Source organism: Fukomys damarensis, unplaced genomic scaffold (genome assembly GCF_012274545.1).
Source record: "Fukomys damarensis isolate Sample0158 unplaced genomic scaffold, DMR_v1.0_HiC HiC_scaffold_30, whole genome shotgun sequence".
Lineage (NCBI taxonomy): Eukaryota > Metazoa > Chordata > Mammalia > Rodentia > Bathyergidae > Fukomys > Fukomys damarensis.
In genome coordinates, this window is record NW_022900942.1 from 46,850,810 (window position 1) to 46,871,000 (window position 20,191).

Consider the following 20,191-nt stretch of genomic DNA (forward strand, 5'->3'; position numbering starts at 1 on the left):
ATCACTCCTGGTCCCTTTGCCCAGTGCTTTTAAACCTTATTATGAAAGGGCTGGGGATTTAGCTCAGCAGCACTGTACCTGCCTCACAAGTGCAAGGTCCTGAGTTCAATCCCCGGTACTGAAAAAAAAAAAATCTTATTATGCATGAGAAACTGTCCGGAGATCTCAAATAAAGATTCTGAATTGATTTCCTAGGAATGGGGCCCATGAATCTGCATTTTGAATAAGCTTCCAGGAGATAGATACCCGTGTTGTCTGAGGCCCAATTTTGAGAAGCAAATCCCTAGTCAAGTTCTTACACAGGTACATGAAGACACAAGCAAGGAATTTACAGTGGCACAGGGGAAGGAGCAAATTATCAGGAAAAAAAAATATAAAAGCCTCCTTTAAATACTGGTGTTAGTAGCCAGAATATGCTCCTGAAGATGGAGAAAGCTTGTGTACCTAAATGGTAGTTTTCTGTTTAAGAAATAGAGGGATTGTAGGGTAGGGCATGAGGCAAATACTGGAAGAAGAGTCTACCTCCTAATGCCACCATTTCTCAAGGGTCAGGGACCCAGACCTCATCCCTCACCAGGGAGGTTCTGAAGCTGTTAGCCTAGATGAGCCAATATATCGGCAATTTAAAAATCTGAGCAAAACACTTTAATGTATATCCATGGATGAGAACTACAGCTCAAGAGTTTTGTTTTTCCAAGTGAATGCCAAGGGCCAGCAGCATCAGACTCATGTAGGAACTCATCAGAAACAGAGTATCAGCCCACCCACTGTACTGAGAATCAAACTCCCTACACCACACCCCCATCCTTATACAGAGTTATTTTCCTTTCTGGGGAAAGTTCCCATCAGAAATTAAAGTAGATCATGTGGAAGGAGCAGAGTCTGGGAGGCTGCAGGAATCTGTTTTAGCATTCTTTACCCTAGAAATAAGCGTGGCAATGAGTCAGGCAGAACCACAAGTACCAACATACGCAGCCCACACCCCAGTCACCTCTGTGTGACTTTCATCAGTGGAACAAGCTGTGGGTGCCATGCATTTGAGTTCTTACAGAACTCCCTGTCTGCCCAAGGTCACTTTCCTCTCATTTTTGGAATACAGGACTGGGGTGGGCAACCAGGCTCCCTTTCCTTCTCACCACCCCTTATTCTCAGTGGCAAAGTTGGCAGAGAGTCAAGTTCTCTGAGTGACCCAGCAGCCTGTGCTGCCCGGGTTGCTCTTCAAACACCCAGGACCACCGCTAATGCAGCCAAATGTCAAAGATCCACAGGGATCCTGTTTCCCCACAGAAAGCAGAGAATTAACACAGTCAATTGGAATAGTGTGCCAACAAAGGCAACACCACATCCATCAGCTCAGGGCACAGGTACAAACAGAAGATACAGGCTAAAGGGAAAAAAGTCATTTTGATGCATGGAATCCTCCATTTGGTGGCAAAAGTAAAGCCCTGAGCAGCCTAGGCTAACATGAACTATTTTAAGTATCCAAATGACCATCAAAGCACTTGCTACCCCTGCCTTCACCTGGTGGGGTATAGTAAACCCTGGAGGGAATCCGCTTCCAGCCCTGCAAGTGACCCTTGGGTGCAGGAGACAGGCAGTCTCTAGGAAAGCATCTGGGGTGGTAGTCGGCATTGAGTCCCATTGTGCCCATCCCTATACACAAAGGTCACTCAAAAGCTTTTCAGACCTTCCTGGGGACAGAGTATGAATGAGAGAGGCCCAGACATAAACATCAATGTGCCACACAGGTGTGGCCACAACCCTCCTCCTCCACAGGGCCAACACTGAGAGTGGAGCTCAAAACCTTTTGTTGAGGAGTGCAGGTGAGTACAGGAGCTGCCTTTCTGAGTCACACAGAATGGAAAGGTTGAAACCTTTATTCCCCCCCCCACACCTCCCCCCAGAAAAGCACTCACAAGATTTGCGGTTGGCCCGAGATCGCTTTCTCTCCCTTGGCGCCACTCGCTGACTGGGCACTTGGGTGGCAGACTTGACAATGCGGTCCATGATCTCATCAGCCGCATCGTCTGTGACATTAGGTGACTCATCGGTTCCCATAGTCCATGAACTAGTGGATCCTGAAAGATGAAACAACCAGAGAGTGTGATTTACTCAGAGAAGGAAAACACATCATTGTTCTCCCAAGAAGCTGAGATCTGTCAACAAAGGATCCCAGCAAAAGCCACACGGAGAACCTCAGAGTTGGTGACACATCCAGGTTGCTAGCCTTTGTCACCTGTGACTGTGACCCTCCAGGACCTGCACAAACCTATACCAGGGCACTTATTACACTATCCTGTAACACAGCCATGCTCTTGTCTCTCATTATGATCTAACTCTCTACCTGTGTGTGCCTTGTCTTCACCTGCCAGGTTTTGTGACCACCTACAGGGAGATGACCCATGTTACACACTGCTGTATACATCACCGATATCCAGCAGAGCACATCCAATAACATACAACGAGCCACAGAGGGACTTACTAATTCAGTACTCTTTAGCAGTTGCATGTACCTACTGGATGTCAAGTAACCCTGACTTATCACAGGTTAAAGAGAAACTAAGGGATTTTGTAATACATGGTTTATTTTTGGATTACATAGCTTTAAACATTGTAACAAGATTGCCCTCTTCAACCAGTAATGGGGATGCTGACATAACTTATTTCATTTTAACATTCACCCACTTCTTGACCAGAAAATTGTGTTCATTAATAATTACATTCTGAGACGGTCCAAGTCCACCATCAAGGGCTCTCCTTATAAACAAGAAACCATCACCAAAATATGGGTTCACAAGTAATATCAAACAATCACGAATTAATTTTATGTATCCAGAGCTATGGCATTCTGATAGATCAACTTCTTTGTGAAATCTTTTGCATGATTTTGAATATGTTTTTACAGAAGGAAAGATGTATATTCTCAAAATCATTTATTTCACTACCCACACTTCCTCCTACAATACATGTATGATTTCAAAAGCTTATAGATTAGAATTGTCAAAGTCACTTCCAACAGAACACACATATGCCCTACCTCCCTGGCACCTGAAGTAAATAACAGCCAGCTTTTTCCAATTCAGAGGAAAAAAATGTTTGAAAAGATTTTTTTTAATGTTTAAGCATTAATGATAAGTATTAGTAAACAGTTTAAAAATTAGTTCTTTTCCCTTGTTTTTTAAAGTTTTGAGACTTGCAAGCACCTGACTTGTAATACACGAGCAAAGAAAATACAGAAATTCATAAAAGTAGCTTGGAACAGTGGATCACATTTCAATGGACTGTGGTTTTCATGGACATGTTTCATAGACTTCATGGCAAACATAAAATATGTTATCATGTAGTCATGATTTCTAATAGTAAAGTTCACATGACTGGCTTGAATAATTCTTACTTTTTAGGAAGAGTTTCAGAACCTGCATGTATGTGAGACCCATGGCTATAATATTTTCCAATTAAATGTTTTTGTTGTTGTTGTTGATATAATTCTTAAAATTTGCTTTGCTTGACTTTTTAATGGGGTCTATCTAGAGCATTGACACATGCACAAGCCATAAAATACAGTTTTCCTGCTTGTTTCTAAGGGAACTCAACCTACTTCTCCTATCAGAAGGTCGTTTTTTCACACTATGAAATCTTTTTAAAAATAAGTTCCTCCCCCAAACGAAAATTTGAGATTGCTACTGAGTTTTCCTGCATTCTCAGGATGGTCTGGGTCTTGTAACTGGAAGTGAGAGGCCTCCGATGCCACAGCTGTCAGACTGGGCCTACAGAGCCTTTGTGACAATGACCCTTCTTACAGCAGGCCACTCAGTGGCGCAACTGGGTTGTACCCAGTAGTTTCCTTTCCTGTTTTCCCATTTACCTACTGATACATAATCTTATATCTTGTCTTGAAATATCAAACTACCTTTTCAAACATAAACACACACACACACACACACACTCTCTCTCTCTCTCTCTCTCTCTCTCACTCAGCTTCATCAGTTATGCTTGGGCATAATACAATTTCAGAGCACTGAGCCACAAATGAAGAACTTATCTAATCTTCCCTCTGCTAATTACCTATATTTCCCCAGGGCTCTGTTTTTAATATAATTTTCAGGAAAGGCTTAAAAGGAACATTTTGTCATAGGTTCAAAATTGTCAGACTCAGTTCTGTGATGACTTCATTCCTGGTTCTGCTTTTTATCCCCTCTCTTCTTGGAAACTATTCTCATTGCCTGATCATCATTTATTCCCTTTCTTCTTAGTCATCTATATGTTCCTGTTCTTAGAACCATTGCACAGTGGAATATTGGCCATATCACCTCCACACCCAAAGATCATGTGTCTCATCTTAGTCTCCCAAGAAAGATATATATATAATATATGTGTGTGTGTGTGAGATATATATGTATGTGTGTATATATGTATCTGCATGTACATATGTGTGTATATGTGTGTGTATGTATATATATATATATATATAGATAGATAGATAGATATATCCGAGATGTGGCAGAGGGGATAGAGCATTCTAGACCATAATAGACCATAACTTCACTTTATCTTAATTTTCTAAAGATATGTAAATTACAGTTTGGAAGACAACACTTTGTTTTCTCTTATTGAAGCTCTAACCTGTAAAGTCTACAAGGAAAAATAATATCAAAATAAATATTTCTATTGTTTTAATATAAAGAAAAATGTTTGTTTTCATCTCTGGAAAACAATTTCCCTAAGGATAGAATGTGAGGTTAGAAGCATTTTCTTCTGGCAGCTTAAAGATGTCATTGTATTTCTTTCTGGTTCCAGTTTTCATTGAAAAGTTAGCAATCATTAATACTGTTGGCCCTTAGAAGGTAATATATCTTTTCTCTGTTCCAAATACTTATCTTTATGTTTGTGTTTTAGTAGTTTGCCTATGATATAGTTCTCTTTGTATTTATTCTATTTGGATTTGATAAGTTTCTTAAATATGTGGGTTAATATCTATCAGTTTGGGAAATTCTCAGTCATTATCTCTTCAAACATGGCTTCTTACTCATCTCCTTCTGGTACACCAATGGTATGTTAGGCCATTTGATTGTGTTCCACATCACTCTTATACTTTGCTCTATGTTTGCTTACCAAACTTTAGTATGTATACTTTCTATTAACCTATCTTTGAATCAACTGATATTCTCTCTCTCTCTCTCTGGTACCAGGAATTGAACATGGGACCTTGCACTTGCAAAGCAGGTGGAACCACTGAACTAAATGCCCACCCTTAATTTTCTCTTTTTGCTGGGACCAGTCTACTAAACCTGTATGCTGTGGCCCTTATATCAGATATTTTATAGTGCTAGAATGTTCATTTGATTATTTTTATAGATTCTAACTCTATGATGAGATTTTTATTTAAAAAAAAAACCTTTGCAATTGTCAACTGAACTTCTTGACTGTACATTCCAATATCTGTCACAAAAAGGTGATATTTTCTACTTTCTCTCTTGACTGTCAGTCATGCTGACACACTTTTCTCTTGGCTTGTAATTTTAACTTTGCACTGACATTTGTGTATAAGAGAATGTAGAGACTGAAGTCATGTTATTTTCCTTCTTAGTCTTTTCCGTTTCCTCTATTAATAGATAAAGCAAGGTACAGAGTTAGGATGATGCCAGATGCTAATTTCAGTTCTGTCTACTTCTCCTTTAAATGTCCAGAGGTTGAGATATGTGTATAGTTGTTAAAGGTACATCATACTCCCTTCAGATGAAGGCAGGAGTCTCCCTTCAGATGGGTGTGAATATGCAGAGAAACAGAATAGCCTCCTTTTCTAAGCTTTTGCATCAGTTGGGGAAAATAAACCACATTGAAGAAACTCAAGAATTTTTCTCTTGGTATCTTCTGGTTGGGAACAACTGTCTTACAGTATTTTAGAAGTCACACAACCTATTTATATTCCATTAAAGGACTTTACCTCCTAAGATGGCCTCCACTGCACCACCCTTGCATATACCAACAGGGTCTCAGGCTCCTGTCTGATGGCTGGGTCAGGCCTGGCACCAACACTCTACTTGAACTTTCTGTCAGTCATGTTGAATCTAACACAAAGCCTGCAGGAGTTGCTGGGCACACCTGGGGTATCTTAGGCTTTGGTACTACAGGAAACAAGTGATTGCTTGTTTCTCCCCACCAATATTGGAAAGCTGTTTTATTGTGTTATTTTTGTTTTATGCTTCTTTTACACTGATTGATAGACTCTACTGCTTAGCATTTGATGCTACTATTTTCTGCACCTTCTGACCTTCCCCACTTTCTTGTCACCTCTTCTTATTTATAAACTCTCTCCTGTCACTTCTTGGGATAAAGGCTTTTAATAGACAACGCTGACCAACAAGAGGGCACCTTTCCTCCCTCAGAGCAAATCAGGAAATCAGAATGCATCATTTATAATGCTTGGAACGCTGTTCTTTTCAGCTGATTCTGCTGCTGGCCACTAAAAGGATCCCTTTTCATTATCAAATCGTCATGTTAATTTATTTTCTTCTCCTAATTTTATATTTAAAATTACCTAGAAGTCAGAGCATTTGGACAGAACAAATTCCAGGAACCTAATCTTTGATTCTTCGGTACAATAATATATGCAAACATTTAGGGGATATATAGCTCAGGAATTAAGACTGTAGTAGCAGATATGACTTTTCCATTGGGTTATCTACACCTCAGCTAGCATAACACCAGGACAAGGATGGAGAGAAGCTGCCTTCCTTCTGGTATTTTCTTGGCTGCATGTCAGAGTAAAAGTCATATAAGAAGGCAGAAGAAAAAGAACTAGAGTCAGTAATACTGTACTTACATGAAGTAAGAAAATCAGTAATTTTGCCAAAAAACCTACATTATAATTCCACAAAAACTTTAGAGTTTGGCGCATAGCCTACATCTCCCTTTGAGATCCTTCTTGGGTAGCAATTAGGGCTCTTTGCTTGGAGTTTACAAGAAATTCCAAGAAGCCATATGCATTGCAGGGTAGTGACCCACCTTCTTCTCCAAGAAAATTCAGAGATACATTTATCTTTTTCCTTTGTGAAGTTATTACTACTATCATTATTTTTATATATTTGAGAGAATTGACAATTTCAAGCTTCCAGAAAGCACTGGTCAATGAGCAAAGCCAATTAGAAGTCACTGATGGTTCTTCTCAGGTTTCCCGACCTCATAGCTTTCTGGATTCTAGCTGACTCTCTGTCATCTTCAGAGTCTGAAGATATCCTAGTCTCTCTGAAGATGTCAGAAGAGCAAATCAATCAATCAAACATTCATTCATTCCCACACTTCTGTGCTGTACAAGGTAACCCACAACTTAGCTTACCTGACATGGTAATTACCAGCACGATTACTTCTACCATCCTCTTTCATTCTCCACAGACATTACGTGCTTTCCTCTAGCTGCATACACAGCATGTGCTTAGCAAATACCACAAGAAGAAAGCCTGGCTCATTTCCAGCAATTTATCTTCTTCAGGAGGCCTGAACTGGGCCTTACGAGTGCATCAAAGAGAAGGAGGGCACAGAAAGCCACAGAGAGCTTGGAGGTGGTGGTGTTTCGGAAGTGAATGGAACTGGACAGGCAAGAGAGAAGGGCGTTCTCAGCTGAAGGACACAACAGGGGCACTCAGGGTGTGCTGAAACAGGTGATGCCAACAACCGGGAGAGTGAAAGGCAAGTGTAGAACAGGATAGGACCCCACCACGAGTGATTCAAACATCAGACAGGGTGGACAGCTTTATCTTGCAGTGAGAAACTGTGTGGCTAACATGGCATCAGACTAGATCAGGGAAACATGAACAAACATTCTCAGGTATAAAATGCATCTCAATTTTTAATTACATTTTTAAAAATCCCTTCTGATTATGAATCAAATCCAGAAACACTTATCTGTCTTTACCATCTTGAAGTTTTAGTTTTTTTCTATATCAAAAGGTGTGAAAAAGGAACAAAGGGCTAACATTTTAATTCAGGGGTTGGCACACCTTTTATGTAAAGTAACTTTTTAGGTTTTTGCAGACCCAAGAGTCTCTGTCACAATGGCTCAACTCTGCCACTGTCGTAAAAAGCAGCTGCAGACAATATAAAAATGAATAAACATGACTGTGCTCCCATAAAATTTTATTTACAAAAATAGATGATGGACTGAATTTGACTTGCAGACTGCAGCCTGTAAACCCTGGCTTTAGCCCATGAGGATCCATTCACAGTAAGAAACCTTTTTTTTTTTAAATTGAGTTTATTGGTACAATCTAGGTCTCTAATACAATTATTTTCATTACTGGGATCCTGTACCTTCACATGACAGATCCTGGTTCTCATTTTTCCCCTTGTCCCTGCCCTCCCTTCACCCCCTCTTCCCCTCCCCATTAACAAACTCTTTATTTCCATTTTTTCATTTTCTCATATTTTTTCTTTTCCCTTATTTCCTTTCCCCTACCCTTCCCACTTTCCCTACACCTTTAGCCCTTTTCTTCCTATTTCACGCTCTTAATTATCCCATTAGGATCTTGTGTACTATTATAGTTTTTCACACCAGAGAAACACAAAACAATCAGCCCCCCAAATAGAAACCTATTTTTGTAAGGAGATTTCTACTTGTAGAAGTGTTTTTTGAGGTGAAGCTGTTGGAGCTAGGTGGTGAAGGAGCTAGTGAAAGCTCTGTGTTTGGGTCGGCAGTGTAAGTCCTGGGGAGCTCATGGCCCTTCACAGCCTCTCACTGGGCACAGCGACCTGCAGGCTATGATGGAGATGGGCTCCCATGGAGTGGCCAACCCAAGAAAACGGGTCCCACCCTCCACAATTACCTCTGCTTGCTCGGCTGCGTGTGCGGATGCCCGGAGCAGGGCTGGAGTCCTCCACGGAGGGGGAGGAGGTCTTCAGCACAGCCTTCATGTTCTCGTGCTCAGCTGCATCCTCGGCATAGCTCAGACCTTGCAGCTGGCTCGGGGGTGCCGGAGAACTGCCAGAGAACTTGCCTGACTGCAAAACCGAAGAAGAGTTAGAATGTGGGGAGACTCCCTCAAAAAGCCAGCTCAAGCTTAGAGAACATTCAGCTGAGGAAAACTTTCTCTTCTGCCTGTACATTCTGCAGATACACTGATTAGTCTCACAGGCACTGAGGCTGTCAACTAATAACAAAACATCTGTCTGTAGGAAGATGTATTAGCAGAAAAAGAAGCCACTGGCCCCAGGAGGAACTCCACCCATCCATTGGTTTACTTAGATTCCCCAGTACACACTAGCTACAGGTGACTGACAGCAACTCTGGGAGAAGAGCTAAAAGACCAGATTTAAACTTGGTGTGGTGGTATATGCCTGTAATCCCAGCTGCTTGGGAAGGTGAGGCAGGAGAATTACAAGTTTGAGGACAGCCTAGGCAATTTAGCAAGACTATATCTCAAAATAAAATAAAAAGGGCTGGGGATGTGTCTCAGCAACACTTGGATGCAATCCTCAGTATGAAAAAGACATATATCAGAGTTAAGTCTTGATATAAGAACTGAGGGGCTGGGGATTTAGCTCAGTAGTTCTACCGCCTGCATCGCAAGCATGAGGTCTTAAATTCAATCTCTGGTACCAAAAAACACCCCCAAACACAAAATAATGCTTATTAATCAAATATGTTGAGCTTTATTTTTTTAATTTAGTGCCAGAAAGCACTTATATTTTTCGTATATGTATGCATATATATATATATATATATACATACACACACACATATGTGTGTGTGTGTATATTTCACTTATAATGGTAGAATTGCAAAAGTGGGATTTAGCCACAGAATCATATGTTAAGAACTGGGGGTGGTTTCTTCTGGATCTAGAACATCTCATTTTATATTAAAGGAAACTGAGGCTCCAAGAATAGTTGTCTTGCCAAAGGCCCTGAGTAGGTTAATGTTAGGGCATAGAACAGGACAGAACACACAAAAATTTACCTGAAATTGAATTTGGCTACACTCTCTACTTTGGGTTATTTCAAATTTGTAGCTATTTTATCAGTATCACAAACCCATGAAGATTTCCTATAATTCTCTCCAAACTAAAAGTGAGGGCATATACATTTTAAAGAAGTTGCTAGAACACTGTATAAACACAATGCCAAATATTTGGGTGAAGAACGAATAGATGAACATTTGCAAAGAACAGCTCCACAGATTGCTGGCTTCCTCTTTCCCTCCAGAATCTCAGTCAAGACAACAGAGCCTGGGACACATCTGTGGCTTGTACCATTGATGCTGCTTACACCTCACCTTGTAGGGCCCATCAGCTTGGCTTGACTCCAGTTCTTGCACCTGTGCCCAGGCTCAGGGGAGTAGCCCCTGCCCTCCCAATACTGCACTCAGGCTGATCCAAGGAGGTTGCAGGAGCCATTCAAGGAAAGGGAAACCCATCAGAGGCTTGTAGCCACTGTGCCACTCCCTCTTGGTTTTAGGACTCTTCGTGTACTTATTCTAGAATCTGGTTCTCACGTTTCAGTTGACAAAAGGCTCAAAAATAGGAGAAGGAAAATTCCTTGTCCATGTTTTCAAGAGTGGGGAGAGACCTGCTGAACCTGCCACTGGTGACAGAACTACTGATGAACTTAGACTGGAGATAACTTGGGAAATACAGTTAACCTTTCACTCCTCACCAGGCAGTTAGTGATCACAGGAAAATCAACCAGCGAATGACCATGCATGGCTTAAAGCACTGAATGGTGCTGACACTCCATGCTGAGTATGGTGGGTTAGACTCTACAGCACTCAAAGGAAGGTGTTCTTTATAGTCATACCTCAATTTCATCCTCGTCATCAGTCTACCCGACAGGACAGGATAGGATAGGACAGGACAGGACAGAAAAGACAGAAGGATTCTTTAGAAGGCACAGAAGTCAGCACAGATGAGATAATCTTAACATTACATCACATTTCAAAAAAAAAATGACCACCACAAACCAGGGTACACCATTTTCTTTGAGGGCCACCAGATCCTCTATCTCCTATCTTCTGGAAACTTGTTCCCTGAGCTCCAAGTCCAGCCCTGAATGCAGTGAGGAGGGACCTGTAAGGTTCCAAGGCCAACCTCCTAAGGCTGCCTATGAGGTCATTAATCAGCATACCTGGTTCCATGACCACTACCGATCTCACTCCTTGCTCTGTGCCCTGTGTGTGGCTGGCCATGGCTTGCTGAGGCCACCATCGACTGCTGGCCATCAGGGACTCAGTAAGAAGACTGCTGTTCATTTACCTGGCTCTGTTCATCAGTGGCTGTCTACCTCTGATCCTGAGTGATGGATCCTTCCCTGCCTTGGTTGAGCTTTGGGCTATAGTAATCCTCTCATACAGAGACCAGACTGGACAAGTGGAACAACTTCCAAGCAGAATGTGTCCTATTACTCTCTCTTCTCCTCTTTATACAATCTCATTTGTCCCTCACGGTGGACCCTGTGTTCTTTCAATTATCTTAGAAAATGTAAGTAGCTTTTAAACATCCGTTTCCTAAAAGTAAATCCAGGTTGAAAATTCATGGTACTCTCTTGATTAAACATAATTCAATTTAAATGTTTCCACAGAGGTTACAGGACAGAAGTTAAAATGACAAGATGCTTCCAATACACCACACTGCACAATGTCACATTCCCATATTGTGATGAGAAGCATTCTACTTTTGGGGCTAATTATTTATTTATTTGACCAGAATGCTAAGCATTTTCTTCAGCAAGCAGCACCTGGGCAAAGTGCTACTTATATAAAATCCCCAGTCCTCTGAATATCCGTAAGAGAAACCATCAGTTCCTTTCTACAGAAGAGGAAGCCAAGGTTGGGAGAAGCAAGGCTCCCACACAGAATCCCAGTGCCCTCCACGGTGTAGTCCTGGATTCACCAGTCAGAGTTCTACCAGCCTATTGTGATGATGAATACAGCAGAAAGGGCCACAGCTGCCTAGTATTTCCTTGTCTATCTCACCACTGTATAACCAGTGCAGGACAGAAAGAACCAGCGCAGAACAGAAAGATGAGAAAAGGGCTTCTCTCTGAGCCTTGCCAGCTTTCGGGAAGAGAAGCCTGTTGTTCGCCCAGGAGCAGCAGTGGCAAAAGAGGGAGAGCACTCCAGACCTGCTCTGGGGCTGATTCTAGACAGGCAGTCTTGAGAGTTTACCCCCGGACTTCTTATCTTGGTTTAGTTGCTGTCACTGCCATCCTCATTTATTCAGCGTCTATATCAAAGTGACCTACTCTGCTTGTCTCCAAAATCTCTTCTAGCTCCAATGTTTGGGGCCCCTGATTCCAAACCTATGTTTGGCTTTGGTCTCAGTGGTTTTAGTTGTGTGTATATCATTTTCTAATCAGATGGAGATACTCTTGGGGTATAAGCTTGTCTTTTATTACACTCTTCCTTTTTGCCCACTGCCTTGGTGGGTACACACTGGACATCCTATTAAGAGTTGGGGAAACTCCGAGGCAGGTGCTGAACCACTGTATCTTTCCAAAAGAATTAAAAGAACCATATCACAGAGATATATGGGCACCTATGTTTATAGCAGCACAGTTTGTAATAGATAAAAATTGGAAACAGCCCATTTGCCCATCAGTTGGAAACTGGATAAAGAAGATGTGGTTCTTCTATAAAATGGAATACTACTCAGCCATAAAGACTGAGAAATTAGAATCATTCATAGGAAAATGGACACATATTGAGGATATACTCCTAAATGAAATAAATAAGTCACACATGTGTAAATACCGAATAGTTTCTCTGGTGTGTATAAACTATAATAGTACATAAGATCCTAATGATGTAATTGACATTGTGAAATGGAAAGAAAAGGGCTAAAGGTGTAGGGAAAGTGGGAAGGGTAGGGGAAAGGTAATAAGGAAAAGAAAAAAATATGAGAAAATGAAAAAATGGAAATAAAGTGTTTGTAAATGGGGAGGGGAGGGGGGTGAAGGAAGGGCAGGGACAAGGGGAAAAAATGAGAACCAAGACCTGTCATGTAAAGGTACAAGATCCCAATAATGAATGTAACTGTACTGTATACCTAAAATGTACCAATAAATTTAATGAGGAAAAAAAAAAAAAAGAGTTGGGGAAAACGAAGCTATGCTTTGCCTTGGTGACAATATCTTAAAGTGTCAGCAGATGGCAGTCTCTACATGAATAATGCCTCTTTGACCTCTAAAAACCATGGACTAGGATAATAATGAACCTTGAAGAAATCTGTACTCTTCACTTTTTTTTTTTTTTTTTTTTTTTTTTTTTTTTTTTTTTTCTTATCTTTACTTCAGACCTTGTGCTTGTGAGGCAGGCAGCTAAGGAACCACTGAGCTAAATCCCTGGACTTTCTTCACATTTTAATGACTTTTAATTTTTAAAAATCAAACTCTAGAAACATTTACCTCTGTTTATGTCTGAGAAAGCCAAATGTTTTCAGAGAAGCACAGAACTTAAAAATTAGTGGGATCTGTTGAAAAAAATCTTAAGAATTTGGCAAGAAATTCTGATGTGCTCTCATAACTATAAGCATTGGGTGCTTGTGATTTTTTTACCCTTCAGTGTGTCTCATTTCCACAAAAATAAATGATTCCTTTAAAATTTTTTAAAAATAATATTTTGGAATAAAACATAGGCCATAGTTTACACAAGTGGACTCACAAGTTTGCTTCCTGAATCCTCTAGCAGGCTAAAGATCATGTTGACCCTGATTTCATGAGACAAGATTCACTGGCATTCAGACCTGCCAAGAGCCATAGAAAGGACTCCTTGTGGAGAAAAGTGGCCTGGGCCTCCCTCAGGGTCCAGAAAATTCTAAGGAAACAAGGGGTCTTGGATTGATCAGCTCCTGGTTCTCCTTAGAATTGCCTTGAATTACAACAAAATTTCTCAGTTAATGCATTCTGGGTTTTCACGTGAAGGCAGAACTCTCAGGAATATGGATTCTTAGCAGTAATTATGTTCCCTGTTATGCTTACAGCATGGACACACCTGTGGACACAAAAAGCAACCTCTGTGAAGTCTTCACTGATTTTTTCTTCCTCCCCAGAGAAATCCACCTGACTTAGTTCAGCTAAGATGTAAACCCCTGGGGTGATAGCTCTCCCTATGGACAAATCCTTTCTCTCATTCCATTCACTGCACCAACGGGAACCAATGCACTACTCAGATGTGTGCATAGGTATGAGAAGTTCATGGGCACCGATCTAAACAACCAAAGAAAGTTACATTGAAGAAGTGTCAACAGGTTCTAAATATGATCTGTTGGTAGCAAAGAGAATGAATGTATTCTTTTTGAGTAGGTTCAAGTAAGAATAAATGTGAGGAAGAGAATTCTCAGAAAGTTCTTTTCTTTTGTCAGGACTTACTAGTAATGATGAGCTATATGAAATATCAATCTTCTTTGCATGTTTCATGAAGGCCCATCAGAAAGAGGAACCTGCTCTGAGTATCTCTGTTGATCTCTGGCATCTTTATATGTCTCTTCACCCCCCACTTATCGAACACTTTTCATGTGTGACCCCACTGTACCAAGAATGGGACAGGCTCAGGGCTGAGACAGCGGAGATGAAGAGCCCAAAATTATGAGAGACTGGAGGTGTCTAGGGCACCCAAAGTTGCTGCAGGGAAACTTTTGGGCTCACTGTCCTCCGGGATCTCTTCCCACCTTGATAGTGTGTGACTCAAGGGACTCCATGGGCCCATCAGATTATGTCTTGGAGCAGCTGCGTCAATTTTTCTACTTGTATGACCAAAACAGGTGGTCCGTGTGTCAAACTCATCGGTTATGTAACATTATTGTCATGATTAAAATCCTGAATCTGTTGCAAATCAATACGTTTCTCTGCCTATGATCAGTGGTGTTACCTTTGATAATTTTCTTCTCCAGTTTAATGGAGTATTTATGTTATCCACAACATAGAACATGCCTATTTGGGTTACACATTCTTCCCTTAGCCACATGATCTTAATTTTCCGTGGCCTAGGTCCATGTTTGTTACACAGTAGATTTTCACAGAAATTGTAGAAGAGCAGTTTGAAAGCACTTTTTAAAAAAAGTACACACATCCCCGCCCCTGCAATCAAGCTCCCAAACCATGGGAGGATTTATGGCTATCATTACTTTAAAAATAAGAGACATAAAGAGACCGATTTCATGAAACTTACATCAGTGATCATCTTTCCTCTGGTCTTATTTCTCTCTCTGTGATTGGCTCGTTTCTGTTTCTGCTGCAAAACCCTTTCCCTGGTGGTGCGGTATTCTAGTGCAAATTCACTAATGATCCTGCAGAACTTGTTGATGTTCACTTCTCGAATTGCATATGGAGGATGGCCCATAAAAAGCAAAAAGGAGTGGAATCTGCAAGGAAAACACAGTAATGGCAACGACTTCACTTTCAAGAAACAAAAATTATTCATTTAAAATCTTTCCATAGGAAACCAGTTAGCTAAATTCTCAGTGGGAGGACAGTGTTCTTCATGGTTCTTTCTTCATGGTACCAGAGTTTGAACTCAGGGCCTCATGCTTGCAAGGCAGGCACAGCAACACTGAGCTAAATCCTGCTCTTCATTCTTGGGGCTTTGAGTTTCAAGAATCTCAAGTTAAAATGCTAATAAAAATTCAACTCACTTTCTCATTGATGAAGGTCACATCTTGATAAGATGTTAAAGAGATTACTTTTGGCTTACGTGTGTTTTAACATTTTTCTATGTGGATATGTAAAGTTTTCTATAAAAAATGGTGAAATAATCTTAAGGAAATTATTGCACAGTTTCTAGATTAAACAATAATAGAAATAAAAATATTGTTAGAATCCCCTTAATGATTCCATTTGTTTAAAAATTTTTATAAAGTACCTAATATTTAATTATCAGTTAATTGAATAAAAGAAAACAGAAGGAAATATTTATGGGGAACATACAGTATTTAATGCAAATGATATCACTATTTCTATTTTTTTTTTTTTTTGGTACCGGGGATTGAACTCGGGTCCTTGCGCTTGCAAGGAAGGCCACCGAACCACTGAGCTAAATCCCCAGCCTGATATCACTATTTCTATTTTTTTTTTTTTTTGGTACCGGGGATTGAACTCGGGTCCTTGCGCTTGCAAGGAAGGCCACCGAACCACTGAGCTAAATCCCCAGCCTGATATCACTATTTCTAAACAAAAATGGTTTTGATCATTCTAATTTGTACAGTTGGAATATGGGTGCTATTTTTTAATGAGGGGCACTAAATTCTTTTTTTCTGAAAAATAACAGTGTAGTGTATGACTTTTATTTAAAATAAAGGGGGCTTTAAAATGATGTTCTTTGGCCTGTTAGTCAGGTTTTCAATCTGCATATATGACAAGTAACTTTATAAGTTCTTATAAATAAATGAATTTAATGGTAGAGAAATAAAAGAGGGTGGAAGGAAGGGAAAAAAATTGAAATATGTTATGTACATGTACCAATTCTCCACAGTGAACATAGTCATCATGTACTGTAAACATGTTCTAATAAAAGTTTTTAAAAATGCTACCAAAACTTATAAAATTCTCTGAAGGAAAGAAGTATAAATCTTTATGATTTTGGATAAGACAATGTTTTCTTAAGCTAGATACCAAAAGCATGAGCAATAAATATAATATAGATAATTCAAACCTCATCAAAATTTAAAACATTTGTGCTTCAAAGGATATTATTAGGGTGAAAAGATAAACTACAGAATGGGAGGAAATATTTGTAAATTATATGTATGACAAGGTACTTGTGTTTGGAATCTATAAAGAAATCTTACAATTCAATGTTGGAAACACAAATAAATAGACAAAGGATTTGAACAGACATTTCTCCTAAAAAGATAAAGACCAAGCAAAAAAGTAAAAGATAAATAACTGAGCAGTTCATAAAAAGATGCTCAACATCTTTAGTCAATAGAAGACTGCAGATCAAAACCTTGATTAGATGCTACCTTACACTGACTAACATGTCCAGAATCAAAAAGACAAGAAAAAGGACTGGTGAGAATATGTGGAAAGTGGAATCCTCTTACCTTTCTGGTGGGAATATAAAATGGTTTGGCTGCTATAGACAATATACTGGAAGTTTCTCAAAGAGTTAGATATAGACCTACCATGTGACTTAGCAATTTTACTCCTATGCATAGATCCAGAAGAAAATGAAAGTATTTGTACAACAAAACTGTCCATGTAAATGTTCATACTATCATTATTCACAATAGCCAGAAAGTGGAAACAATTCAAATGTTCATCGACACATGGATAAACAAAACATATATCTACACGATACCCTGCATGACCCTCTCTACTACTTGTGACTTCATCCCTTGTGATTCTAGTCACCCTGAACCACTGGTTACTGCTTGAATAAGCTCACCTCAGGGCCTCGGCCCCTGGGTTTTACGCAGGAATCCCAGAGGGCAAGGAGATGACACCCTGAGGAATAATGGTGGGGTGAGAAAGCTGAAGAAGCTATTATACTGAGATCATAGGCCTGATGAAGGTACAGTGCTGGCTGTTTGCTGTGTCTACAACATTTTTGTCATAGACAGCTGCACGGGTAGTGCTTTCTTATCCTACAGGTATCTACCTTCCCAGAGAAGCCCTGTTTGCTACCTTGTGCAAAACAGCACCTGTTTGTATTTTTCTATCCTATTTATACTGAAGATATAGCTTAGCAATAAAGCAGTTACCTAGGATGCCCTAGGGCTTAGATTTGATTCCTAGCACAACCAAAATAAACCATTATCCCACTTATACTCTAACTCGTTCTTCAAGGACCTTACTGCCAACTGACATTATATATGGTCCATAAAATATATGAAATGACAAAGTGCTAGAACAGTGTAATGTTGTAGTATATTGCCTTCTATCACTGTTCCAAGATCTGTATGCAGGATGAGTCAATGAAAGAATTTATAAACCACAGTTGGGTAACTACTTTATCTCATTCTTAATACACATCCTTTCTGGGTTCTATTTACACATAAGAACCACCAAGATTACTTATCCTCCACTTTCTAGAGCATTGTTTTTTGAGATCCGAGAAAAACCAAACCTAAAACATAAATTGGAAACCTGAAAGCAGTAAAATTCACATCTGAAAAGAGAAAAACCATGCATTCCTTTAGAAAGACAAAGCAGGTATGACTTTGAGGGAGTAAAACATTTAAGGAACTTTTTGCCAGTTAACTTTGTCACTCTCAGAAGATGTGACACAAAGGTCTTATAGTTATGGATGGGCTAGCTTCCCTCACCAGCACCTGAAGGAACAAGCCAAACATCTTTGATTTGTTTCATCACCCACTTTTGTTCAAGTGCATCACTGACTGTGAGTTTCCAGAATGGGGAGGGGTGAATTTTGGAGAATGAAATTCAAATCTGGGTGTGTATCTTATGCCTGCCTTAACTCCTCGAATGTAGTCCACTAGACCTCCTCCATCTTTCACCAGGTTGGGGTGTCCAGCAGGGACCTTCACAGTGTAACCACAGCCTAATGAAGGTATGGGAATAAATGAGTTTATACATCCACAAGGGTAGATTATGGTGTTAGGACAGCAAGATAAGGGAAGATTAACATACAGGCTCCCACACCCAGACCAAGTTTCTAAGCCATGCAGTAGTCTTGAAAGTTAGGTGTTAATTGATGCAGGGCCCTTGTTAAAGACTTCATTTGAACCCACAGGCTGTCTGCTGTTTTTTAAATGTTATTAAAGATATTTGAAAGTGAAGGAAGTTTTGTTACTTACATAGTTCAACTATACTATATATTTCGTATGTGGCCCAAGACAGTTTCTCTTAACTCAATGCAGCCCAGGTAACCAGTGGTAGGTATTTCAGGCTTGATACCACCTGGCATCTCCCATTAGCCATTCAACTTATTCTACCCAGCAGTGAGTTTCTGGCCTGTCAGGCAGGTTGAGCTATTATCTATGTGGTCAGTTTGGATGGAACAATTAGAGCAAATTTACCTACAGAAGACATTTAACACCAAAACGAGTTTTCAATCTCTTTGGGATAAAATTATTAATAATATGCTTCAAATACTTTATTAAAATGGCTTTATTTTCATGACATCCCAAATGAAAATTATTTGCATAATTTGTCTTGCTTCTCAAAGTTGGGAATTTCTGACATCAAACAAAGCATCAAGGGTCAAGCCAGCTCACATTCCCTGCTTCCCCTTTGTAACCAGATTAAAAGCACAGTGTAATTTACTTTTAGTATGAAATTTAATAAAGTCTTCTATGAGATCCAGAGGGCAACTGAAAGGTCAGTTAGGGGATTTATAATTGAGTAACTCAATTCCAAAAGTATTGTGTTTTGGGTAGTTATCAACCTAAGGGAAGATTTCGTACCTTATCTCTGTCCTAACATTTAAAAACTACTCCCTTTTTCTTTGCAGTGTATATCTAGACCTAGGAAGCATGATTATCACCAAAGCAGCAAATGACACAAGCTGGGAGGGGGCTTCTGTGCAGGCAAGAGAACCAGGGTTTTCAAAGTACTCTGTGGGTTTAGGGGAAGGGAAAAGAAGAAAATAAGGAAAGAAAGGGCAAGGGAGGGGTAAAATCAACATACCAGGCACAATAGCTTTACAAGACTTTGACAGGAAGGATGGAGATAAGAGGGCTCCACAACCACATACTATGATGAAGCAAAGGAGTACAAATGCAGGAATTTCCCTGGCCTAGGACATTAGATGACCCAGGTTCTAATCCTGGCTACCGCTACTTACTGAAGAACAGCCCCAGACAGCCACGGAGCCATGCTAGGCCCTGGACAACCTCCTGACCTATCAATGCTGCAGCTCCAGGGGCCTTTCGGATCCTGTGACTCTGAGGAGGCGTGTCCAGAGTAGAGGAGTTGCAATGGGGCCCAGCCCTCACTCTGGCACATGTAGCATGGAAAAGCCATCAAAATAATCTGCCATTGAAGGTCCTCAGAGGGAAAACTATACATCATCTTAAAAAAGGGATATTTTTTAATGTACAGAGCTTACTTTCAAAGGAGTGGGTTTCTGGTAAGTGAACTTACTTAAGCAGCTGCAGGGAAGCAGTGTTCAATAAATCAGAGAACTTACAGATACAATTCCTGATTAAGTGGGACTTTTAGATCTAATCGTCTCTGATATCCAATTTCAAGTGGCATTATGTTACAGTTTAGGAAAAGACGGAGTACCCATGAAACTATCTATAAA

The 20,191-nt window shown here is 40.1% G+C and overlaps 1 protein-coding gene across 1 annotated transcript in view; it reads right to left on the reverse strand.

Annotated features, from left to right (window-relative positions):
* The window catches only part of Fhod3 (formin homology 2 domain containing 3), a 433,804-nt gene that overhangs the window by 10,189 nt on the left and 403,424 nt on the right, over positions 1 to 20,191 (reverse strand). Inside the window, exons 26-29 of the mRNA XM_010638036.2 lie at positions 15,155 to 15,347; positions 10,789 to 10,812; positions 8,820 to 8,994; positions 1,917 to 2,078 (exon numbers count right to left, since the gene is read on the reverse strand). Coding sequence (XP_010636338.1) covers positions 1,917 to 2,078; positions 8,820 to 8,994; positions 10,789 to 10,812; positions 15,155 to 15,347 — 554 coding nt within the window. The remainder of the gene's footprint in view (positions 1 to 1,916; positions 2,079 to 8,819; positions 8,995 to 10,788; positions 10,813 to 15,154; positions 15,348 to 20,191) is intronic.